At 40.5% G+C, this 22,966-nt stretch overlaps 1 protein-coding gene and 1 long non-coding RNA gene across 2 annotated transcripts; both read left to right on the top strand.

Moving 5' to 3' along the window:
* The first annotated feature begins 267 nt into the window (after positions 1 to 267).
* On the top strand, positions 268 to 3,138 carry LOC139940128 (uncharacterized). Its single transcript, XR_011786388.1, has 2 exons — positions 268 to 464; positions 1,354 to 3,138. It is a non-coding gene; the product is annotated as an uncharacterized lncRNA (long non-coding RNA).
* Positions 3,139 to 10,159: 7,021 nt separating this feature from the next.
* LOC139939762 (uncharacterized) lies at positions 10,160 to 14,174 on the top strand. The gene is made up of 5 exons (XM_071935866.1): positions 10,160 to 10,304; positions 10,585 to 10,665; positions 11,079 to 11,159; positions 11,319 to 11,383; positions 11,570 to 14,174. The coding sequence occupies exons 2-5, from the start codon at positions 10,597 to 10,599 to the stop codon at positions 13,722 to 13,724; spliced, it is 2,370 nt and encodes a 789-aa protein (XP_071791967.1). The 5' UTR covers positions 10,160 to 10,304; positions 10,585 to 10,596; the 3' UTR covers positions 13,725 to 14,174.
* The last annotated feature ends 8,792 nt before the right edge of the window (positions 14,175 to 22,966 follow it).

The raw sequence follows: 22,966 nt of genomic DNA, 5'->3' as shown, positions 1-22,966 counted from the left end.
AAACTGAAATTTCCACAGACAAAAGTTAAATATTTGTTTGTAAGTTCCTGTGGTGATTTAAACGTTAGCTTGACGGGAAGAATTCTTGAATTGAAATTGAATTGAATTGAATTGAATGGTTCAGTGAAACTTCTGGTTCCCAGACCCAAAAATCTCCGACTAGGCTCTGTCGAATTTAGGGTCCGGTGTCACCCAAAATCACGTAACCAAAAAGGAGGAATTCCTCCTCTTTCGGAGTTATCCGAAATGTTCCGAAAGTGTTGTCGTCAACATTCGGACACTATCGTTGATGTTCGTTACGGACTCGTAATGTCAGTCCTGTCGGCCGTAGATCCAGAAGTTTTTATGCCAGTTATTGCCAATGCAGGCGTTGTGACCAAATAAAGCGTTTGCAAAGCGATGCGATGCGACAAGTTCATTTGAACTTCAAAATATATAAACCTGGGAAATCGCTCCGGGATCTGGTAAGTTTTTGTTGTTTTCTTCAAAAATCTTTTTTCAAAGGTGTTTTAAATTGAGTGTTCATTAGACATTGATTGAGGATTACGTTTCATCATTTTTAAAAGTGGTAAAAACTGGGGCAAAATCTGGTGACTAGCTGTCGAAATTGTACGTGTTGAACCAGATTGTCATTAATTGACGATCAATAATCTCGTAACCCTCCGGCCTTGCGGCCGTTTGGAGGAGGGTTATATCGCAACTAGTATAGTAGTACGTGCAGACATGGTTTCCCTGGAGATGACCCCCGATCCTGACAAGTTGCGTCATGCTCTATTTTTAACCGTGTATGGGTGATACCTGGGGCCTTTCTCAAACCACGGCTTGGGCTCCGGCTCAGGCTTAGGCTCCGCGCGCTGTGTACTCAGCTCGGCCTTTAACATGCATTTTCAGCGCGTATTGCTGATTGTACCAGCACGCGGAGCCTGAGCCGGAGCCTAAGCCGAGGTTTGAGAAAAGCCCCAGACCTAAGATTTTTAACAAGAGACGTCAAGGAATCTTTGGTCAGGAACAAGAGACGTCAAGGAATCTTTGGTCAGGGAACCAGACTAAGTGAAACTATGACTTATTTAATTTCAATAGAAGGCGCTCTTCAAATTCAGGTTTCAAGTCAGAATAAGACGGCGCGTCCCAGTTGACGTAGGCGGACACTTTAGGCCGTGTACGTCCGAACGGGCGACTTCGGCTACAGCTACGGCTAGATCGCGCGCGTCTGCTATTCTTCAACACTGATAGACGCGCTGATCTAGACGTGGTCGAATGAATGAATGAATGAGTGGACGTCCGAACGGGCGACTTCGGCTACAGCTACGTCTAGATTCGACCATATTTTTCCTTTATTATATCCAACTGCAGGTATAAATGTAGAAATCAACCTTCAAGCAGTACTGGACTACCATGAAATAATGCAACTAATCCTCCGCCCCACTAGCCTTTTGTCAAGGCCTTCGTGGCTTAGAAACTAGTTTGGTAGAGCCGTGATTCGAAGCGCCTGGAAGGGGATTTTTGCAGGCTGGTCTAACCTTCCAGTCATTTTGAATGCGGATCTATGAAGCAATGAAGGCTACAGTCCCCCTGGTGGTACACAAGAGTATCAGACCAGTTGTCAGTAAAAGTTCTCATGCACTGAACACTTAAAGGCACTGGACACCTTTGGTAACCAGTCTTCTCACTTGGTGTATGTCAACATAATGCACACAAAAACAAACCTGTGAAAATTTGAACTCAATCGGTCGTTGAAGTTGCGAGAGTATAATGGAGGAAAAAATACCCTTGTTGCTCAAGTTATGTGCTTTCAGATGCAAAATTCGAGCTTGAAGTCAATCAAATATTTGAGTGAGAAATTTTTGTTCTTCTCACAAACTACGTTATTTCAGAGGGAGCCATTTCTCACAATGTTTTATACTATCAACAGCTCACCGTTACCTGTTACCAAGTAAATTACCAATAGTGTTCAGTGTCTTTAATAAGGGAATAAAAGGGTAGCGACAGGTTGTTACGTGTGATCGGCTTGGGCGAGGGTCTTGAGCGCATGGCAATGACCCTGCAAGGTTTAAACGGGCATTTAAGAATGAGTCACTACTTTTTTATTCGGAATCATAAATGCCCTTTTGTTTTAAACATTACAAAAATACAATTACATGTACAGACACTTTGACCGTTAAAAATTTGAGTTTTGAAATATTTTTTTCAAAACCTTTGTGGAGAGTCTGTTGTGCGTGGGTTGTGTGTACGCGCGCAAGCTTAGAAATAGATTACGTGCGCGCACTTAGAAGTAGATTAAGGGTTGTTTCTAATAGCTAGTATGAATTGCATTTTGCGTGATAATCTTGTGCAGAGGCCAGCCAGTTATAAGCACTGGTCATTATCAACCATTTAAACACCCCCACGTGACGCGCTCTCCACCAATAGGAGTAGAGAAACTGTCTGGGGTATATTTTATGAATGCTTTTTAAATCTCTATTCCATACAATGCTTTTCATAGTGTCATTGTGTTATTAACATCTCAAAATCTTTTTATGCCTCTCTAGTAGAAAGTAATTAGTGAAAGGAACCTGCATTATGTGACATTCAAGAGATGTGTCCTGTAACCCTGCAGTGAACATGTGAATTAAACATGGCAGGAGATTTAAGTTTGTAGCAAGTAATGGTCGTTTGCCATTGTTCAACAGTGGCTGTCAATCTTTAGCTTCCATGGAATTGCAACAAAATGTTGTTAAACACACTTGCTTGGCAAACAAATTACTTCTCACAAACTGTTGTTTAAAATGTTCAATACATTTTCACACAAAAACGGTTTTTGGGATACATAACTTTGAGTGAGCAATGAATGCTCACCCACAATAGGACCTTGGTCAGACAATTTTCTCACAAGAAAAAGGTTTAAGTTCAAAACAATTTCAAAGTTGGAAGCACTTTCTATTATTATGACAGATTTCTGTTAAATGCACAGAGCTATATATATTGATGTGACTAGAGTGCTAACACCCCATTATACACGCAATAAAGTTTTGAAGCCGTGTGGGCGCATCAAATGTTCATGTACAAACGAATACAAAAAGCTTGATATTTTGTCCGGCAAGTGTACGGCTATTTGCATGATAGTGCATTTGTTATTTTCTATGTGTCATCGAACCAAAAGATGCAGCAAATGTAAACGCACAATCTGCTGATGAGCGTCCAAACTGCGAGCGTCATTTGCGTCATGTTTAAAAGGCATGTATACTATTTTAAGTTTTCGTAGCGCAGACAGATGTAATGGGCAGTTGCGTAGGAAAGCGCACACGGCGAATTAAAAAAAAAAAGCGTCAATGTGAATTAAAATCGTGTCATAGTCATGCAACACATCAAACATGTTTGTTCCCAGGGTGGCTTCAAAACACAGAGCAAGTTAGCGCTATATTAATGTAGATTATTATTATTATTCAATATGTATAGCTCTATGGTTAAACGCATGCAACCGTAAAATTTGTTTTTTATGTGATTATTTGACATTAATATGTGGAACTCAGTTTTGTAATTGCGATGGATTTTTTCAATAAACCTGTTTTATATTAAATTGAATTAATTTTGTCAACTTTAATTTGCATTGCATTGATTAAGGTTCTTCCTCTTTAAATGCTTTATTCTGGCATTGAGTAGGATTCTGGCCCTATGCTTTAGCATTGAGTAGGATTCTGGCCCATGCTTTAGCATATGAGTAGGATTCTGGCCCATGCTTTAGCATTGAGTAGGATTCTGGCCCTATGCTTTATCACTGTGTTGGATTCTGTCCCTATGCTTTAGCACTGTGTAGGATTCTGTCCCTATGCTTTAGCATTGAGTAGGATTCTGGCCCTATGCTTTAGCATTGAGTAGGATTCTGGCCCTATGCTTTAGCATTGTGTAGGATTCTGTCCCTATGCTTTAGCACTGTGTAGGATTCTGTCCCTATGCTTTAGCATTGAGTAGGATTCTAGCCCTATGCTTTAGCATTGAGTAGGATTCTGGCCCATGCTTTAGCATTGAGTAGGATTCTGGCCCTATGCTTTAGCACTGTGTAGGATTCTGTCCCTATGCTTTAGCACTGTGTAGGATTCTGTCCCTATGCTTTAGCATTGAGTAGGATTCTGGCCCTATGCTTTAGCATTGAGTAGGATTCTGGCCCTATATGCTTTAGCACTGTCTAGGATTCTGTCCCTATGCTTTAGCACTGTGTAGGATTCTGTCCCTATGCTTTAGCATTGAGTAGGATTCTAGCCCTATTGTTTAGCATTGAGTAGGATTCTGGCCCATGCTTTAGCATTGAGTAGGATTCTGGCCCTATGCTTTAGCACTGTGTAGGATTCTGTCCCTATGCTTTAGCACTGTGTAGGATTCTGTCCCTATGCTTTAGCATTGAGTAGGATTCTGGCCCTATGCTTTAGCATTGAGTAGGATGCTGGCCCTATGCTTTAGCACTGTGTAGGATTCTGTCCCTATGCTTGAGCACTGTGTAGGATTCTGTCCCTATGCTTTAGCATTGAGTAGGATGCTGGCCCTATGCTTTAGCACTGTGTAGGATTCTGTCCCTATGCTTTAGCACTGTGTAGGATTCTGTCCCTATGCTTTAGCACTGTGTAGGATTCTGTCCCTATGCTTTAGCATTGAGTAGGATTCTGTCCCAATGCTTTAGCACTGTGTAGGATTCTTCCCCTATGCTTTAGCACTGTGTAGATTCTGTCCCTATGCTTTAGCATTGAGTAGCATTCTCTGACACTTTCGTCATAAAAACTCATGCTATTCTGCAAACACATTATAATGATCCATGATTAACAAGGCAGAGGGCGCCCTATCTAGCCCTCCCTTGGTTTCAGCAATCATTGGTTTTGTACAGTACTATATGGAGTAGAGCAGAAAGCACAGAGGTCAATGAGTAGAGTAGAATCCTACTTCGCCTGTGTGGTAAAATTTTTGTTAACATATCTTGCAGGGTATTAGTCTTGGTCCCAAGACCATTGGTGTTGCGCGGTCACACACAACCAACGTTCCGATTATGCACGGCAAAAACTGTCCACGCTTGTAATGAACGAACGCTAGCGGGCGCTCTGTTTCTCTGATTTAGATCTCACCATAGACCTTTTCGCAAATACTGGGGCGCGCGCGTAAAGCTTGGAATTAGGTGCATTGTGGTCTAGCTGGTAGCAAAATTTGATTCGTATCTATACCACAATGCACCTCATTCAACAGTCTGCGCTTGCGCATTGGTATTTGCGATAAGGTCTATGGTCTTGAATATTTGCAGCGACGGGTCTTAACTTTTTAATTGTTTTTCGGCAAATCTCCCCCGACTTTCCGGTGGAGCCAATCAGAGGCTGCGTTGCGGCTGGCTCATGAATAATTCATCAGTGTTGTGCATGTAGTGTACAATGCATGCAGTAATTCCGTTGCATGACTTTTGCTTTACTCTGTGTGTGGGTATATATGTTTTTATCGGAGTATAATAATGTCCAGATCAGTAGGATTTGAAACTTTGACACAGGGTGGAAATACGATAAAGAAAGGTTTGTGGTACCAGCACAAACATTTCTATGTATAATGTCCAGATCCAGACTACTGCATTGCCATGATATGCAGCTTGAAATGCGATCGTGGCGTTATGCTCCCGACGTGCCAGGGCCCACACTGATGAAGCCTGTATTGGCTAAACAATTTGCTTATAGTTAGCACAAAATAGTATTGCTTAGCAGAAACTGGTTGCCAGCCAATTTTTAATTAAATTTGAAATTTTGTAGTGCCCAAGTAAATTTTTGGATAGTAAAGAAATTTTGTACAGTATTTTCTGCCAAACAGATATTAACTGGTGGGCCCTGTAGTGTTATTCACAGTGAAAGTTTTTTAATCTTGGGGGAAGGAAATCTTGAGGGATTCAAAAGCGTCTTTGTGAGAACGTATTTTGAAACGTAACCGTAGCTGCATATCTTGGAACGTAAGCGTACTTTTTGATATTGTAGCGTAACCTATTAGTATCTTGGAGTGTATAAGCGTAGCTGAGTAGCTACGTAACTTGGAACGTAACAGTTTCTTTTGGTGGAACGTAAGCATATCTTGGAACGTAATTCGTAGCTGCGTATCTTGGAACGTAAGCGTAACTTGACATGGGATTGAAAGCGTACCTTTTGATATTATAGCGTAACTTGAAGGAACGTAAGCAGATCTGTAAGCGCAGCTGAGTAGCTGTGTAGCTTGGAACGTTGACATCTTTTGGAACGTAAGCATATCTTGGACTGAAGGGTAGCATCTTGGAACATAAACGCAGCTGCGTATCTTTGAACGTAGGCATTGCTTGACTCGGGCTTGGAAGCGTACTTTTTGATATTATAGTGTAACTTTAAGGAACGTAGACCTAAGCGTATCTTGGAACGTAAACGTAGCTGCGTATCTTGGAATGTAAGCGTAGCTTGACTTGTGCTTGAAAACATACCTTTCGATATTATAGTGTAACTTGAAGGAACGTAGACCTAAGCCTATCTTGGAACGTAAACGTAGCCGAGTAGCTGCGTAGCTTGGAACGTAACCATATAACATTTTTTTGGAATGTAGTCGTAACAATATCTTTTGGAATAACTCATGAGAAATTTCGAGTTTTGATTGCTTGTCCAGCGGCGACTACTGCTATTCAACTCCCAGTTATTTGAGGCGAATAGTCGGGTCATTAAATTCCACTAGTTGCCCAGTTTAATCATTACCTCAAAAATAACTCTTCATTCACAGAATTAAAAAAATAATACTTTGTTTGACAAAATTATGCTTTGAGGGAATTTTGTTTTAGCATTATTTTTATTTAAACCTTTTATAAAAAATTCTCATAATTTTTTTAAGCTACTCACACAATAACACTGTCAGTATAACAATATGCGATATTCCTACGTTTTGACATCATCAAAATTACCTGAAAACTCATAACAAAAAGAAATTAGGGGCCATGAATTAAAATGGAGCGATAATAAGAAACAACGGATTCGACACCCGCAAGCTGGGAGTTCATAGCGCCTGGGATTTAACACCTCCAACCCCCACGAGACACGGCATGGGCGGTACGTGATATTCCACAAGGCCTATTTCACGTTCCGATTGCTCCACGTCGTGGGGCCATACAGTGTCCGATACACGGACTCTCTGAATGCTAATTTTACGTTCGATTTTTGACCATTATTTACGATTTCAAATCGTCACGTATCCATAATCTGAATAGGTACCTATACTTAAAATTTCACTGTTTTCCTTTTAATAGGCCTATAATGACCACGGAATCACTCTTTGAGCAAAGATTATTAAAAATAGACCGCCGATCATATTGACCTTTGACTCGATCTAGTTTGAATAGTCATCTTCAATTCGTCACGTGATATGAATATTGCATACATTAAAAGTAATTTACATAGTCTGGCCACGCCTTCAATTTGCAAATATCCAAGACCATGGTGAGCACAGGACATGGTGAGATCCGTAAATCAGAGAAACAGCGCCCGCTAGCGTTCGTTCATTACAAGCGTGGACAGTTTTTGCCGTGCATAATCGGAACGTTGGTTGTGTGTGACCGCGCAACACCAATGGTCTTGGAACCAAGACTAGGGTGCACCGGGTGGATTGGCCCGCTAACAGTCCAGACCTGAATCCCATGGAACATCTGTGGGACCATCCACTCGTTACTGAACTTCTTGTATCAATAAAGTGTATTAATATCAGCCAAGTTGTCTTGCTCTATACCAAACTTCTTGTCTCAATAAAGTGGATTAAAATCAGTAAGTAATGTCTTGCTTGTTTGAATTACAGTGTCAATTTGATTGTTCACCCATAACACGTTAATTGCAAATTTTGGCACATTTGATTTGTGACTTTGTCTCGTTCTCATTAGCGTGGTCAAGTCGAGCAACATGTAATCGTTGCAAATGTGGTATCATTTTAAAGAGGAACAGTTCAGCTTTGCATTGATATATATCATATACAAAGTGAGTATTAAATAATGACAAATATACTGGGTTGAAAAAAGTTTCCTTTCTTTTTGTGAGCAGTTTATTAGATTTTAAGATAATGTTTTTAAATGGTTGTGTCAATAAAGTTTTACTGTATACTTTGTTGTGAATTTCTGTCAGCGTTTATAATAAAGCCCCCCCCCCCTATTATTAATTTCATGGAGCTCCTTGAGCATAAATATTTGCAGAGTTCTGCTAAGCAAAGTTCTGCTAAGCAGAATAGAATACTGGCTAGTCAAAGGTACATGTGTACTGGTAAGCAGCGCTTTCTTTGCGCTTAGCCGCTATTATGCGTCAAGCAGCTCTTTGAACTTAAGCGGTTGGGCATTATTGGTGTTTCGGGTGTAAGAAGAAATGGTTCTACAATAGCTCGTCATCAGGGTAAATGAAAAGTAGTAAAATAAATGCGCCTAAATATTATGCAGCTTATGGGGAATGGTATTTTGTTATACTATTACGGGTTACTACAAAGGGATTTGAACCAGCGACCTCCGATTAAATGAAACGCTGTCAGGGAAGTATGTATGCCCCCCCCAAAAAAAATTTAAAAAAATAAAATAAAATGCTCCCCCCCCCCCCCAAAAAAAAGAGAAATAAACATAGGCTTGGGGAGGATGGTTCCAAAGAGGGCGCTATCAGAATAAGTCTGTTGATAGTTCGCCGTATGGCGTTTAACAGTATGGGGGAACAGAATGTCCGGACGGGGATCTCATGCCACATTGGCTCCCTAACAACCAATTTATCTGGCCCTATTTTGTCCTGTCGGGGGGGGGGCTGAGGGAGGGGGGTGACAGTAAGAAGCGATACAACCGTTAGACGCCATGAAGCCATGGATCACACCAAAGCTTAGCATACAACCTGGGAATGTGTACCGCCAGGGGGATACGATCGGGGATGGATGCCTTGTAAATTTTGTTCGTCCTTCAATCCAAAATCCTCATCAGCGGAGAGAGAGAATAACTTTTACAACGTCTCTGTTTTGTTGGCATAGTTATTTAAAATAACTACGCCAACAAAACAGAGACGCTCCTCACAACAACAGCAAAAACATTGTGAGAACCTCTGTGGCTTTCTCTGAAGTAGGCCTATTGTATAGTTGTTGAGAAAAGAAATTATTTCTCACTAAAATCTTTGAAATGAACTCGATTCCTCAGGGTCTCGAATTCAAGGCATATGAAAGCACAACACTTGTTCGACAAGGGTCACTTTCTTTCAACAGTCTCTCGCAAATTCGATGAACAATTGAGTCCAAATTTTCACATGTTTGTTATTTTATGCATGATGTTGAGATACACCAGGTGAGAAGACTGGTTTCTGACAGAACCAAACGTGTCTAGTGCCATCTCCCGTGCTCTATGGCAAGCGCGCAATTATTTTCTGGGCAAGTATGCCTGGCTATGAGTGGTCGGCCTGCCACTACATTTACGGGCTAGCACGCCCTAGGCTTGCATGACCTTTTGGTTTGTTAGCAAGAATCAATCCACGAATATACTTGAGTTTTTCGAATGCAGCCTTTTGCCCAAATAGAAATTGGGAAGAGATATGCAGTGGACAAACTGTGCCAAAAAACACAATAACTGGTATGTTTCAATAATAATTGGTTTCTGTGAACTGTCTGGGAAGATCTGGGTTTTATGCACAAATTAATTTGCTAAATGAGACGTCGACAGTGACGCAGCAGACACGATCGCGCCTATTGGCGCAGTGAGTTACCTACAGCGTGGGTCAATGTTCCTTTATATATAGGGGAGCTTCATTATGGAATCTGAAGGTTTTCAGAAAATGTTTGAGTGTGTGCAAGACTTTGAGGAACTGAATATACACCATCCACCCAGCAACAGATGTGCGTCTCAATTTGCGTCTTTGTTACGTCACAGGTTCAGACAGCGCCCTCAATAAGGTCAGTGTAAAAAGCCTCTCATTGGCTGATAGTTGTGCATGAAGCGTACACACACAAACGCGTTGACGTTGCATGACGCAAACCTGGACGCGTTACGTTGTTTAGCCTCTCATGCATCATCGTACGTCAGGCAGTCAGTGGTGGCAGCTCATGCTAAGTGAAATAAGTTGTTTGTGACGTCACATTGGCGGGAATGTTGTCTTCTGTTGCTCTGGTGCACGCGGTCCAAATGTTTACGACCGTCCTACAACACAGTGATACATACACACCACTCACAGGTTTACGTGAAAACACTAGTGCTTTTTGGAGCTTTTCCAGCGATTTGAACTGAGAATAAACGATTAACGAATCAGTCAGTGTAAAAATCAAGAAACGATTTTTGAAACACCCAGAAGATTTGGAACATTTTCCAAGTGAGTATTTTATCAACTCTTTTTAAAAATCATTGCGTGATAGATTTTAAAGTCCAATGACACAGTTTGAAAGTTTCTCAAAAGTTATTGTTGTATGTTTTTGGAGAGGACCTATTTTTTTGATGTAAATCATATTTATATAATAATAATTATAGTAATGAAGATTTTCAATCAATGCCTCTCTCGATTGCATTTTGGCTTCTTCACAATCATTCATCAACTTAAAATATAGTTATACAAATAACGTTTTCACGTGATGTTCCTTTCTACCTAAATGCAGAATATCAACAAGATGAACGTTGTAAATGTCAACTTGAACTTTCCGAGGAAGAGAGAAAGTTGTTTGGACTGCGGAGGGCAGGTTTGTTGGTTTTCAATCAAATCATCGTGTACATTGTGATCAGTAATTTAAGAATTCTTGTGAGGTTTACGGTTGTAATGTAGGCCAAAATACTTTGTTAACTTTGGTTTGAAATCCTGCATTTTCCCCGAACTTTGTTCAAGAATGTCAAACCATGATGTCTTAAAACTTCACTTTTAAAAAGGAACAAACATGACAGGCTTATCATTTGCTCAAATGGATTGCAGCATTCAAACATTATACCAAATGTCTTTTACATGAAAACAATCGAGGTTTTACATGAGAAAAAAATATAGATTCAAAACTTGGGTTTGTGACATGTTGTGTGATTCAAAACTTGGGTTTTTAACATGTTGTGTTAAAATTCTATACTGTTTGTACATAGAATAATATCTTGGTTATTTTACTTTCAGGTTTGGAATGTAAGAAAGGAGCTGAGTTTCTCTGGCAAAGACACTTGCGTTGATTGCGGTGAATTGGCAGGGACGTGCCCGGTAAGTCATACCGTCTTTATTATCAATCAATCAAATAAATAATACACAATGAAAAGGTTTATCATTTCCTTTGATGACACTGAACGATCTTGTCATGGTCACATAGCATCTTGTAATCACTTATAACTATAGATTGTTCTGTCTTGTTTTCAAATACAGCACTGGCTTCATTTGTACACGTACATCGAGCCGCTTAATCTGATGCCCTTATCCCATGGGATACAGTAAGTACTGTCTTATTACTAGTCTTATTGATCACTAGAAATGTATCAAGTAGAGGAGTTGATGGCTTTCTTTACCGATGTTCTTCAGCAAGGGTTGTGGAATCACGGGTGGTACATTTTTAAATCAACTCAGTTGGAAAAACCCGTGAAATAAATTATTTCTTAATTACTTTTATCTTTTATCAGGAAAACACCTCTCCGTTTCCACCTTGAGAAAAATGCTTCGTTGGAAATACATTCGGACCTTTTTCTTCAGACACCATGGTCTGAAACACCTCTATCGCCATCGCCGACTCTGAGAAGCAAGTATGGATACAGATGCCAATTTTCACCCGTGTGGAGTCCAACAAGAGCATCACATCCTTTGGGGCAGTCCAAACTAGGAGGCAAGATTACCCCTTCACAAGTTGTAACTCAAATACATCAGTTACAGACAACGCCTTCAGTATCCAATCTACAACAGGAGATTTGTCAGCAGCAGCAATATCCATACCAGCAACTGCAGCAGGAGCAACATCAGGAGCAGCAGCAGCCACAGCAGCAAAAACACAAGCAGAAGAAACCACAATCTCTGCAAAGGAAGCTGCAACAAGTTCCCGCCAACAAACCGGCAACAGCTTCACCAAAAACATCTCAAGAAGCAAAAACACCGGATGCAGCTAAAACAGAGGCAAAATCTGCTCCTGCAACAACGTCAATAGTTTCGGCATCGACAAGATCAGTTCAGGCACAAACGCAGTCTGCTACTGCATCGTCGACACCGACCGAAGTAAATGTATCTCACTCACCACCAGCAGCAGCAGTAGAGACAGGATCAACTGGTAAAGTAACTGCAACAGCAGCACCAACAGCAGCTGCCGTTCCGAAGGTAGTAGCATCATCAATCCAAAATCAATCTGCTACTGCAACATCGACACCAACCAACGGAAAAGTATCTCTATCACCAGTAGCAGCAGTAGAGACAGGATCAACTGATGAAGCAGCTGCGACAGTAGCACCAACAGCATCTGCTGTGTCAAAAGCAGTCGCACCAGCAGCAGCAATAGAGACAGGATCAACTGGTAAAGCAGATGCAACGGCAGCACCGACATCAACTTCTGTTGCAGAAGCAGTTGCACCACCAGCAGCAACAGATGCAGGATCAACTGGTAAAGCAGCTGCAACACCAACACCAACAGCATCTGTCGTTCTGAAGGTAGTAGCATCGTCAATCCAACCACAAACGACATCCGAAGTCAAGCCATCCAGAGCACAAACTCTTTCATTAGCACTTCCAAGTTCTACGTGTGAAAAAACAACGTCACTAAAATCAAGATCCCTCTCTGAAGTGAAAAGTACAGCTCCAGAGTCGAAGTGTGCAGTTCCAGTACAACAAACAGCAGCAGAGACACCAAAACCAGAATCAGCTGCAGCAGCTTTGCCAGCAGGTGCCGCAGTAGCCTCAACAACATCCTCTCAGGAAAGTTCTCCAGGTCAACAACAATCAGAGCACACATCACCAAAGCAGCCTGAACAACTGCTCAGTCCTGTTACCCAAGCTTTAGATAACTACCTGCAAGGAATAGATATTCCTTCCATTGAGCAGTCTGATCTTGAGCACCCTCCACAGGGTCAGGTTGTACTTGGGCAAGGAAACTATGGAGGTGTCTTGATGATGCTTTATAACAATGAACACGTAGCTGTCAAATGTGTACCAACTGGGGGAAAAAACACTGTGGATAGAGAAGTTCGGATCCTCTCGCTGCTCTCTGAACACGATAGTTTCCCAAATTTACATGGAACTGTAGAATGTGGTCAGTTTAGGGCAGTTGCCATGCAATTCATTGGCGATGAAGCATCAGCTACTTGTCTGACATTAGGTGAGGCTCTTAACGGGTCTAGAAGTTTGACCTTAAACCCGGCTGAGTGGACATCCATTGCCATGAACGTGGTTGATGGAATCAAATACATGCACGCTGAAGGGCTGCTTCACAATGACATCAAAATGGACAATATATTGATGTCCTATGACACTCAGAAACATCTCTGGCGTGCATATGTGATTGATGTAGGCATGGCTACAACAACGAATACCCCAAGAAACTATGTTTTAACAAGTGAAGAAAAGGAAAAATATCGCAAATTTCATGCCCACATCGCTCCTGAAATGGTCGATAACGGAAAGCACCAGTCGACCCGAAGTGATACTTTTCAACTCGGCTGCGTTCTCCATAGCATCGGCCAGTTTGGAGCAGTTCCCTTTCTAGAACAACTTGGTAATAAATGCAAATCACGAGATCCTGTGCAGCGACCTGAGATTACACACATACGGTATTGCGTTAAAAATAATACCTTCATTTAGTGAAATAAAAACAAACAAAAAACAATCAATACAATAATACTTTTGGGCTGAAATAAATTTGTAGCAATAATAAAAATTTAAAAAATTTGTATTATTCCTAAATTTGAGAGTTTCGTGCTTAGAGGCAGTGAATACCCCTATGTCACAACTTCTCAACAATTTAACTGTTCAAAATTTGCAAATACTTAAATAACTTATCTTACAACTTATAAGGGTTCAATAGAAAGCATTGTATTGTTATAAAGAAAACTTTAGACAGTTCTATCGGCAATCTATCTTGTTTTAATTTTTGCAGTTTTGATATCAGCCATGCTAATATATTTCATATCATTACTATTTCGAAAACGTCTTTTACACACTTGCCTGTTCAGGGAAAAAATAAATAAAGATGACGTCTTCCAGAAACTTGAAACCTCAAACGAGATGTATTTATTGATAACTTACTAATGTATAGCTTTAAAAAATAAAAATAATAATCTTAACATGATCTTCAAAACGAGGTAAGTTTGAGCAGTTTGGATATCAGCCACATAGTTTAACATTTCAAATAAACTATTTCTGAACCTTAGTTGAACACTTGCCGGTTATGAGAAAAATAAACAAAGATGGCGTTTGATTAGAAACTTCAAAGGTCAAACGAGTTAAATTAATTTATTTGAATGACCTTCAACACAATATCAGTAAGGTAAACAAACAAATGGTTTGATGTCGTGGTGTACGAATCAAAGAATATATCGCCAGTTACAAATAATTTGAACCACATAAGTTAAAACAGACGCCCTCTATATCCACTTAATGAAACGCAAGTTGTGAAGTCAGGATGACTTCTTATGATATAAATAAGTTGATAGCTTATTAGTAACACCGTCAAAGAGTACAGGTGCCCTCTGTTGACACCAATCATGGATTTTGTATGGCTAATCATAAAACTTTTAATACAACGATGTTCTCGTTAACATCCTCTATTCCAATCAATTATTTTATATCTATCGAGTCAGTTTCCCTTGATGCTGATTACATTGCTTAAAGGCACTGGACACTATTGGTAATTGTCAAAGCCCAGTCGTCTCACTTGGTGTATCTTAACATATGCATAAAATTACAAACCTGTGAATATTTCAGCTCAATTGGTCGTCGAAGTTCCGAGATAATAATGATAGAAAAACACCTTTGTCACACGAAGTTGTGTGCTTTCAGATGCTTGATTTCGAGACCTAAAATTCTAAATCTGAGGTCTCGAAATCAAATTCATGGAAAATTACTTCTTTCTCGAAAACTTTGTTACTTCAGAGGGAGTTGTTTCTCACAATGTTTTGTACTGTCAACAGCTCCTCATTACTCGTTACCAAGTAAGGTTTTATGCTAATAATTATGTTGAGTAATTACCAATGGTGTCTACTGCATTTAAGTGACTATTAAAATTACTGTTATCATAAAAACTTAATTAGGTAAACGAGCAATGGAGAGCTGTTGATAGTAAAACACACAGGGATAAACGGCTCCCTCTGAAGTAACGTAGTTTTTGAAAAAGATGTAATTTCTCACTCGTTTTAAGACTTCATGCCTGAAGCCTTTAGGGACATCTGAAAGGCAACTTTTCTTTCATTATTCTATTACACCTTCGATGACCAATTGCGTCAAAATTCTCACAAATGTTTTTGGTTTTAATCGTATGTTGGGATTCACCGAGTGAGAACACTGGTCTTTGACAATTGCCAAATATGTCCACAGTGTCTTTAAACATTATAAGCGATACTACTCACAGCGATAGTCACTTCCTCTTTTTCTCTCCACATTTTTGACAAAAATTCAAAAAGATCTTAAAACCTTGGAACCGAAATCAAAGAAGAAGAACTAACGAAGGGAGACAGACTTCAACTGAACTGTTTCCAAGCGACCACTCCATCCCTTTGTTAAGGGCTCATGTGTTTTCCCAATTGATGATATGATGAAAATGAAAATAATTAAGGCCTGAGTGTTTTCATTTTCATTAAAAAAAAAATGTGCTCAATAGAGGCCTGATTTGTAAAGTACCGGCGGAAAATTAAACACAACTTACACCCAGGTGTTCATTTCATTCACATACATCGTTCGGTTAACATCATCCACATTATCTTCTCAGATACAACAAGTTCTGCTTTTGCTTGAAAAGAAACATATATATTTCTGAGATTTGGGGAGAACATTATTTTAAAATCTTCAAATATTCTCAGCCATGAATTTCAATTCTATCGATATTGTAAAAGCTTGGTGGCTGTTTTTGATGCTTAGTCAATCGGTGGTCAGTGTCAATCTTGGCTGTCCCTATGGTTGGAAGCAGTTTGGCCAATCATGCTACATGATGGTCATTGCTATACCACTCGACTGGTATCAAGCCCGTCAGGTATGCCTTGATGCTGGAAGTGAACTTGCTGTACCAAACTCAAAAACCGAAAACGATTTCATTTGGAGTTTACTAAAGGAAACTTCGAAGAATTATGATAATGCACACAACATGTGGTTGGGTTGCACTTATGGGATGGAGGTTCCTGGACAGTTGAAATGTTACAATGATGATCAGAATCAGTACCAGAACTTGGACCCAACTCAAGAACCCTATAACAAGACATGGGTAACCATACGGAAAGACACCGGATTTTGGGGTGCTAGGACAAAAAGTAATAAGGAAAAGCGTTTCTTGTGTGAGAGGAACATCTGCCCTGGTCATATTCGCTGCTTCGCTGTCAACATCAAGGATTCAGATCATCAAGCCACACCCTACTGTCTGCTCGGCCACACCTTCAAGGAAACCATCATCCAAAACCCCACACAGTGCTGCCTGGCCTGCTCCAAGGATCCCAACTGCAACTCCTTCAACCTGTCTGGGAAGATGTGTCAACTAAACAATGTTACCATCTCCCAGGTTGATGCTGACAAGTACTTGATGGAGAACTGCGTCTACTATGAATATCAGTGAGTGAAAACCATGATAAGCTGATCGGTGAAATTGATTGATTTGAAAAGGTTAATGAACCAAAATAACTGGAAAACTTAAATTGAAACACATTTAGACATCTGCCTGAAGCAGACACATGTGCACCGTTCGTTTTTCACTGATGCGATTAATTTTACGCGAACTGGTGTCGTGTAAGTTTCAGAAACATTACAGAATTTGTAAAAACAAAACTCGTCTAAGATCACAGATTTACATAAAACTTACATGCTAATTATGATGATAGTAGAAAACATCCCTTGAAAATTTTCTGTCTGAAATGTCACATTTGATGAGAAACAAATAAAACTAAATTCCCGTGAGTTGGAGTTTATCGCTCAAGCAGTGAGCGTTTTATTCATTTTTTGAAAACGATGTATTGCAAAACGTGTAATCGGTTTTTCACTTTTTTCTAGTGACCCAAATTATGGCCGATCGATCTCAAACTTCTACAGGTTTGTCAGTTCATGTATATGGTGTTTACACTGCCAAACCGTTTTGCCTACAAAACCAATTCTGTAGTGTTCCTTTAAAGACGTACATAGTATTTAATAATAATAGTTGAGTTTATATAGCGCTTTTTCACTCCCGAATGGGTGTCTCAAAGCGCTTCAAATTATTACCCCTGGTCACTGGGCCTTAATTCACTCATTAAACCATCTCAGCTCCCTGGGGAGTATACAGCCTCGTGCAACAAATGCGCTACTCGGCTAAATCAATCACAAGAACCATCTCTGCCCTCACAGGTCCCCATTTACCCCTGGGTGGAGAGAAGCAATAATAGTTAAGTGTCTTGCTCAGGGACAGAAGTGTCACGACCGGGATTCGAACCCACACACTGCTGAACAGAATCAGCAGAGCTTGAATTCGGTGCTCTTAACCGCTCGGCCACGACATCTAAATTTTGACTGATTTGACCCGAAAGTTTATATTAAACCTATAGATTACCATTAAGCTTACCGTAGATTCAAAAATGTTACAATTTTGCCTTTACGGTATTATGAGATAGCAAAAATGCGTCATTTGTTAATGTTGGATACATATTAAAGGCAGTGGACACTATTGGTAATTACATAAACAAATTATTATTATAAATCCCTTTCTTGATTACGAGTAATGGGGAGAGGTTAATAGTATAAAACACTATGAGAAACAGCTCCCTCTATTAGTGACGTAGTTTTTGAGAAAGAAGTTATTTTCCACGAATTTGATTTTGAGACCTCAGATTTAGTCTCGATATCAAGCATCTGAAAACACACAACTTCATGTGACCATGGTGCGACAAGGGTGTTTTTTCTTTCATGATTATCTCGCACTTCCGACGACCGATTGAGCTCAAACTTTCACAGGTTTTTTATTTTATGCATATGTTGAGATGCACCAACTGTGAAGCTTAGTCTTTGACAATATAGTGTCCAGTGTTTTAAACAGTATCTTATGTTTATGAACCATTCACACATAATTGCAAAATGTCCGTTGAAAAAGTTTTGGTTTTTAATTTGTTCTAAAACAGAGTCATCTGTCAAAATTCGTTCACAGCAAAACAAAATTAAAAGTAGGATTTGAAACTGTGCATGGTTTAAATACGATATAGTAAAAAATTGCGGTAACAATGATAATCCCAAAATTAGTTTTTTGTTTTGGTTTTGGTTCGGAAGAGAACCGTTGGTTTGGTTTAAAAATGACGTTTCCATCAGTATGCTCTGAACGTCTTCTGAAAAAAACTTGACTGTGGTGCTCAATGCTGCATAAGAACTGATGATACGGTTTAGCTTGGTGATGCACGTAGGCGGGAAATTGAGCTCGGTGGTGCGATAGCAAACTTTAAAAGGGCTAAATAAATGTTAGTTTAGGTAATAATAAGGAAAGTTGTGACTATGTATTCACTCTGTCCCTCTGCATAATACTCTCCCATTAGGAACAAGGATAGTTGTTTGTAATAATTAGGGAATTTCTGTGACGAAGGGGTCCCTATATATTTGCATAATACTCTCTCATTAGGAACATGACAAGTTTAGTTAAATGTTAGTTTTGATAATATTTGGGGAAAGTTGTGACGGAGTACTCTCACATGAGAAACAAGTCAAGTTAATTAAATGTTAGTTTTTTAACATTTTGGGAAATTGTGACAGACGTATTCACTGCCCCAATGCACAATACACTCCATTAGGAACAAGACAAGTGAAATGAATGTTATTTTTGGTAATAATTAGGGAAGTTGTGTTGAAGGGGTATAGTCACTGCCTCAATGCACAATACTCTCCATTAGTTTTTTAAAATTTTGGGAAATTGTGACAGACGTATTCACTGCCCCAATGCACAATACACTCCATTAGGAACAAGACAAGTAAATAAATGTTAGTTTTGGTAATAATTAGGAAAGTTGTGACGAAGGGGTATTCATTTCCCCTCACAGTACTCTATACCATTATGAACATTTGGAGAAGATGTATAGCGAATACATACATAGAGAATAACTGACGTCACTCACTGACGTCACTCCAGTAGATTTGAATTATCCATCAGCCGCACACGATCGCACCATTCGTGATGCAAATTGTGGAATATTGAATATCTTTTACTTATATAGCTCTGCCAGTTGCATCGACCAGACCTTAGATAGAGCAGAATGAAATCGTGCAGCTTATAGCTCCCCTCACACTATTCCATGATTGTTGTTGTGTGTGATGTTAGCAGTGGTGGTGCTTTTGCCACCGGCGCCTTGACAGCCCCCATCCCTCTCCCCCCCCCCCCCCCCACACACACACAAATGCGACAGATTGTGTACAAATTTCTCTGAAATTCCTCTTTTGACTCAACCGCACCCGTGTCTACCATGCGCCTTGTATCCTTCGGCAATTAGCTCAGGAGTAATAATTACAAAATGCACCTAAACTAATTTAGCGCTTTATAAATCCTGTTATTATTATTATTATTATTTCATTTTATCACAGCATGCAAAAGAAAGATGTCATTTTCCTTTGTGCCGGTAACTCCTCGAGTCGGGCTACGTCCCGTAGCCTTAGATCTCAAGAGTCTTTCTCAGGATTCTCGCTGTTCCCAAAAGCGCTGCCTTCTGTAACAGATCTACCCTCACATTTGTACCTATTTCATCTAGATGTTTCCCCAGTGCTTTGGGAATGGTGCCAAGTGCTCCAACCACCACGGGGACTACTTTTACCTTTACCTGCCAAATCTTACGAAGTTCCCTAGCCAGGTCCTGGTACTTCTCGATCTTTTCCATCTCCTTCGAAGCTACCCTTATATCACCTGGCACAGCTATGTCAATGAGATGACACATCTTCTTCGTCTTATCTAATAGCACAACATCCGGACGCCTATGTGGTATAACATGATCGGTCTGATTGTTTAAGTCCCAAAGGATCTTGACCTGGTCGGTCTCTACAACTTTTTCCGGAACATGTTCGTACCATTTCGCAAGCACTTTGACACCATACTTCTTACACAGATCCCAGTGAATCACCTTGGCCAGCTTGTCATGTCTTCCTTTGTACTCCGTTTGGGCCATCTTACTGCATTCGCTAACAATATGAAATACAGTCTCCTCTGCTTTATTGCACATTATTATTATTATTATTTTTATTATTATTATCATTATCATTATCATTATCATTATCATTATCATTATCATTATCATTATCATTATCATTATCATTATCATTATCATTATCAGTGCCAGTGCCAGTGCCAGTGCCAGTGCCAGTGCCAGTGCCAGTGCCGTTGCCGTTGCCGTTGCCGTTGCCGTTGCCGTTGCCGTTGCCGTTGCCGTTGCCGTTGCCGTTGCCGTTGCCGTTGCCTTTGCCGTTGCCGTTGCCGTTGCCGTTGCCGTTGCCGTTGCCGTTGCCGTTGCCGTTGCCGTTGCCGTTGCCGTTGCCGTTGCCGTTGCCGTTGCCTTTGCCGTTGCCGTTGCCGTTGCCGTTGCCGTTGCCGTTGCCGTTGCCGTTGCCGTTGCCGTTGCCGTTGCCGTTGCCGTTGCCGTTGCCGTTGCCGTTGCCGTTGCCGTTGCCGTTGCCGTTGCCGTTGCCGTTGCCGTTGCCGTTGCCGTTGCCGTTGCCGTTGCCGTTGCCGTTGTTGTTGTTGTTGTTGTTGTTATTGTTATTGTTATTGTTATTGTTATTATTAGTATTAGTATTATTATTATTATTATTATGCGGACACACGCGCCGGGAAGACAAGAAACCTACTGTCACCGGTGTCAGATGCAATTGTGTCCGCCATGCAATACTGTCCGCTCCGGACACTTTTGCATATGCTATCGTGTCCGGGGCTATGCAAACTGTACATGTATGTGCGAGCGTGCATGCACTGCATGAACCTACGTACAGTATAAAAGCAGCATGAATTATTCACGTATTTTATGATTGCAGCGAATAACCAACGGCCGAACATTTCCCATGTCATTCATGACATGCACTTACCTTGTAAAAAAAATGGAGAACGTGTTCCGTCGACCAAGGGCGTTTTAATAATTTACTGCAAGGACGGTATTGCACGGGGGCGGACCCAACTGCATATGCAAGTTTGTCCGATTGCATATGCAAAACCTTCCGCGGACATTATTGCATATGCAATAATGTCCTCCGGATAGTATTGCATAGAGGACATAATTGCATGCGACACCGGCTCCAAAGCCGTGGCATTAACTTTTGGTGGTATTTAACCGGGAAAACACTAGTTCCATCGTTCAGGCATCTAATACTTTAGAAGCAGAAACCGAAGATGGCGGCAGCTTGCGTGAAGAGGGCGTGGCACACTTAACCACTAAGTATAAGAAGGCACTAAAAACTAACCTCTACAGCGATTCAGAACTTGTCGTGTGCTCTCGGAACATTCCGGCACGGTTCGCGACGATCCCCCACGCAGCAGGTTTGGGGAGTTGTTAAATAAGAGTGGACTAACCACTAGGACCTGGTTGTTAATGATTTCATGTCTAAAAGATGCAAGTACTGCTTCAGACCTCTTTATTCAAGTACATTCGTAGCAGCAGGTTTGGGGAGTTGTTACATAAGAGTGGACTAACCACTAGGACCTGGTTGTTAATATTTTCATGTCTAAAAGATCAGTACTGCTTCAGACCTCTATATTAAAGTACATTTGTAGCAGCAGGTTTGGGGAGTTGTGACATAAGAGTGGACTAACCACTGGGACCTGGTTGTTTATATTTTCATGTTTAAAAGATGCAAGCACTGCTTCAGACCTCTTTATTCAAGAACATTTGTAGCAGCAGGTTTGGGGAGTTGTTACATAAGAGTGGACTAACCACTAGGACCTGGTTGTTAATATTTTGAAAAAAAGATGCAAGCATATGCAAAATGACGTCATAAGGTCATTCTCGCTCGGGTATTCTCCGATGGGCCGAACCGCTGTGGAGTTTAGTATTTAGTGCCTTCCCTAAGTTTAGGCATGGAGGAAGGAAGAGAAGGAGCTCAAACGACCCGCAAAACTGCAGAGTAACAAAAGAATACCCTGACAATGCCCCTGTCTGACCAGTGGAAAAAGATAGGAGACCTTCAGCTGGACGGCCGATTAACGAGCAGGATTAGATCTCTTTGTACAGAAGGTGTGGTACCGCCATTCTGCGCCTGTGCCTTCGTGTAAAGTTGAATTATTGGAGACAAGAATTGTGAATAATCATACACGTTTTCATTTACCGTTTGTGGTGCTTCACGGAAATATCATGGCATATTTTAACATTTTTTGTGACTTTCCTGTCACTAGCGGTGGTTCAAAATTTGGGTATTAGCACACGAGGGTGGTTGGTATTCAATTGTGTTTTTTCGATTTGGCGGGCGAAAGTGTACACAATTTTTATCAGGTAAAAAGAAACAAATTGATTAGTTTTGCTTTAATTGACACCGTTCCTAACTGCATTGTTTATTTAATTACTTTCATTGTATACGGTTGTAACGTTTAACAAAGTGGACAAGATATATTCCGGCACCTATAACACTACACGATGCGACTATTTGCAGCTCTAGCGTGAAACTGTTACAATTAGGGACAGGTACGATGCTTGGATCTGGCGAGTTGGTCTACAAAAGGCGTTTGGTGTGAAATGCATAGTGGTTAGAAAGATGTTTCAAAAGTACATTATAACGACCCACACTATATGCTTCGACGTTGCGTTATTTACTTTTACTTTGCGAACAAACTAACACGGTCGGCTATTTTGTATTACCGTCAAAAAATTTGCTCCACAAATTGGCGTGTCGTGTTAGTTAACGACGTATATAAATAAAAAAACATGCAA

The sequence above is a fragment of the Asterias amurensis genome, chromosome 7 (assembly GCF_032118995.1).
Source record: "Asterias amurensis chromosome 7, ASM3211899v1".
NCBI lineage: Eukaryota > Metazoa > Echinodermata > Asteroidea > Forcipulatida > Asteriidae > Asterias > Asterias amurensis.
Note: the sequence above shows the minus strand (reverse complement) of the source record. Positions and strands in the feature narration are given on the sequence as shown.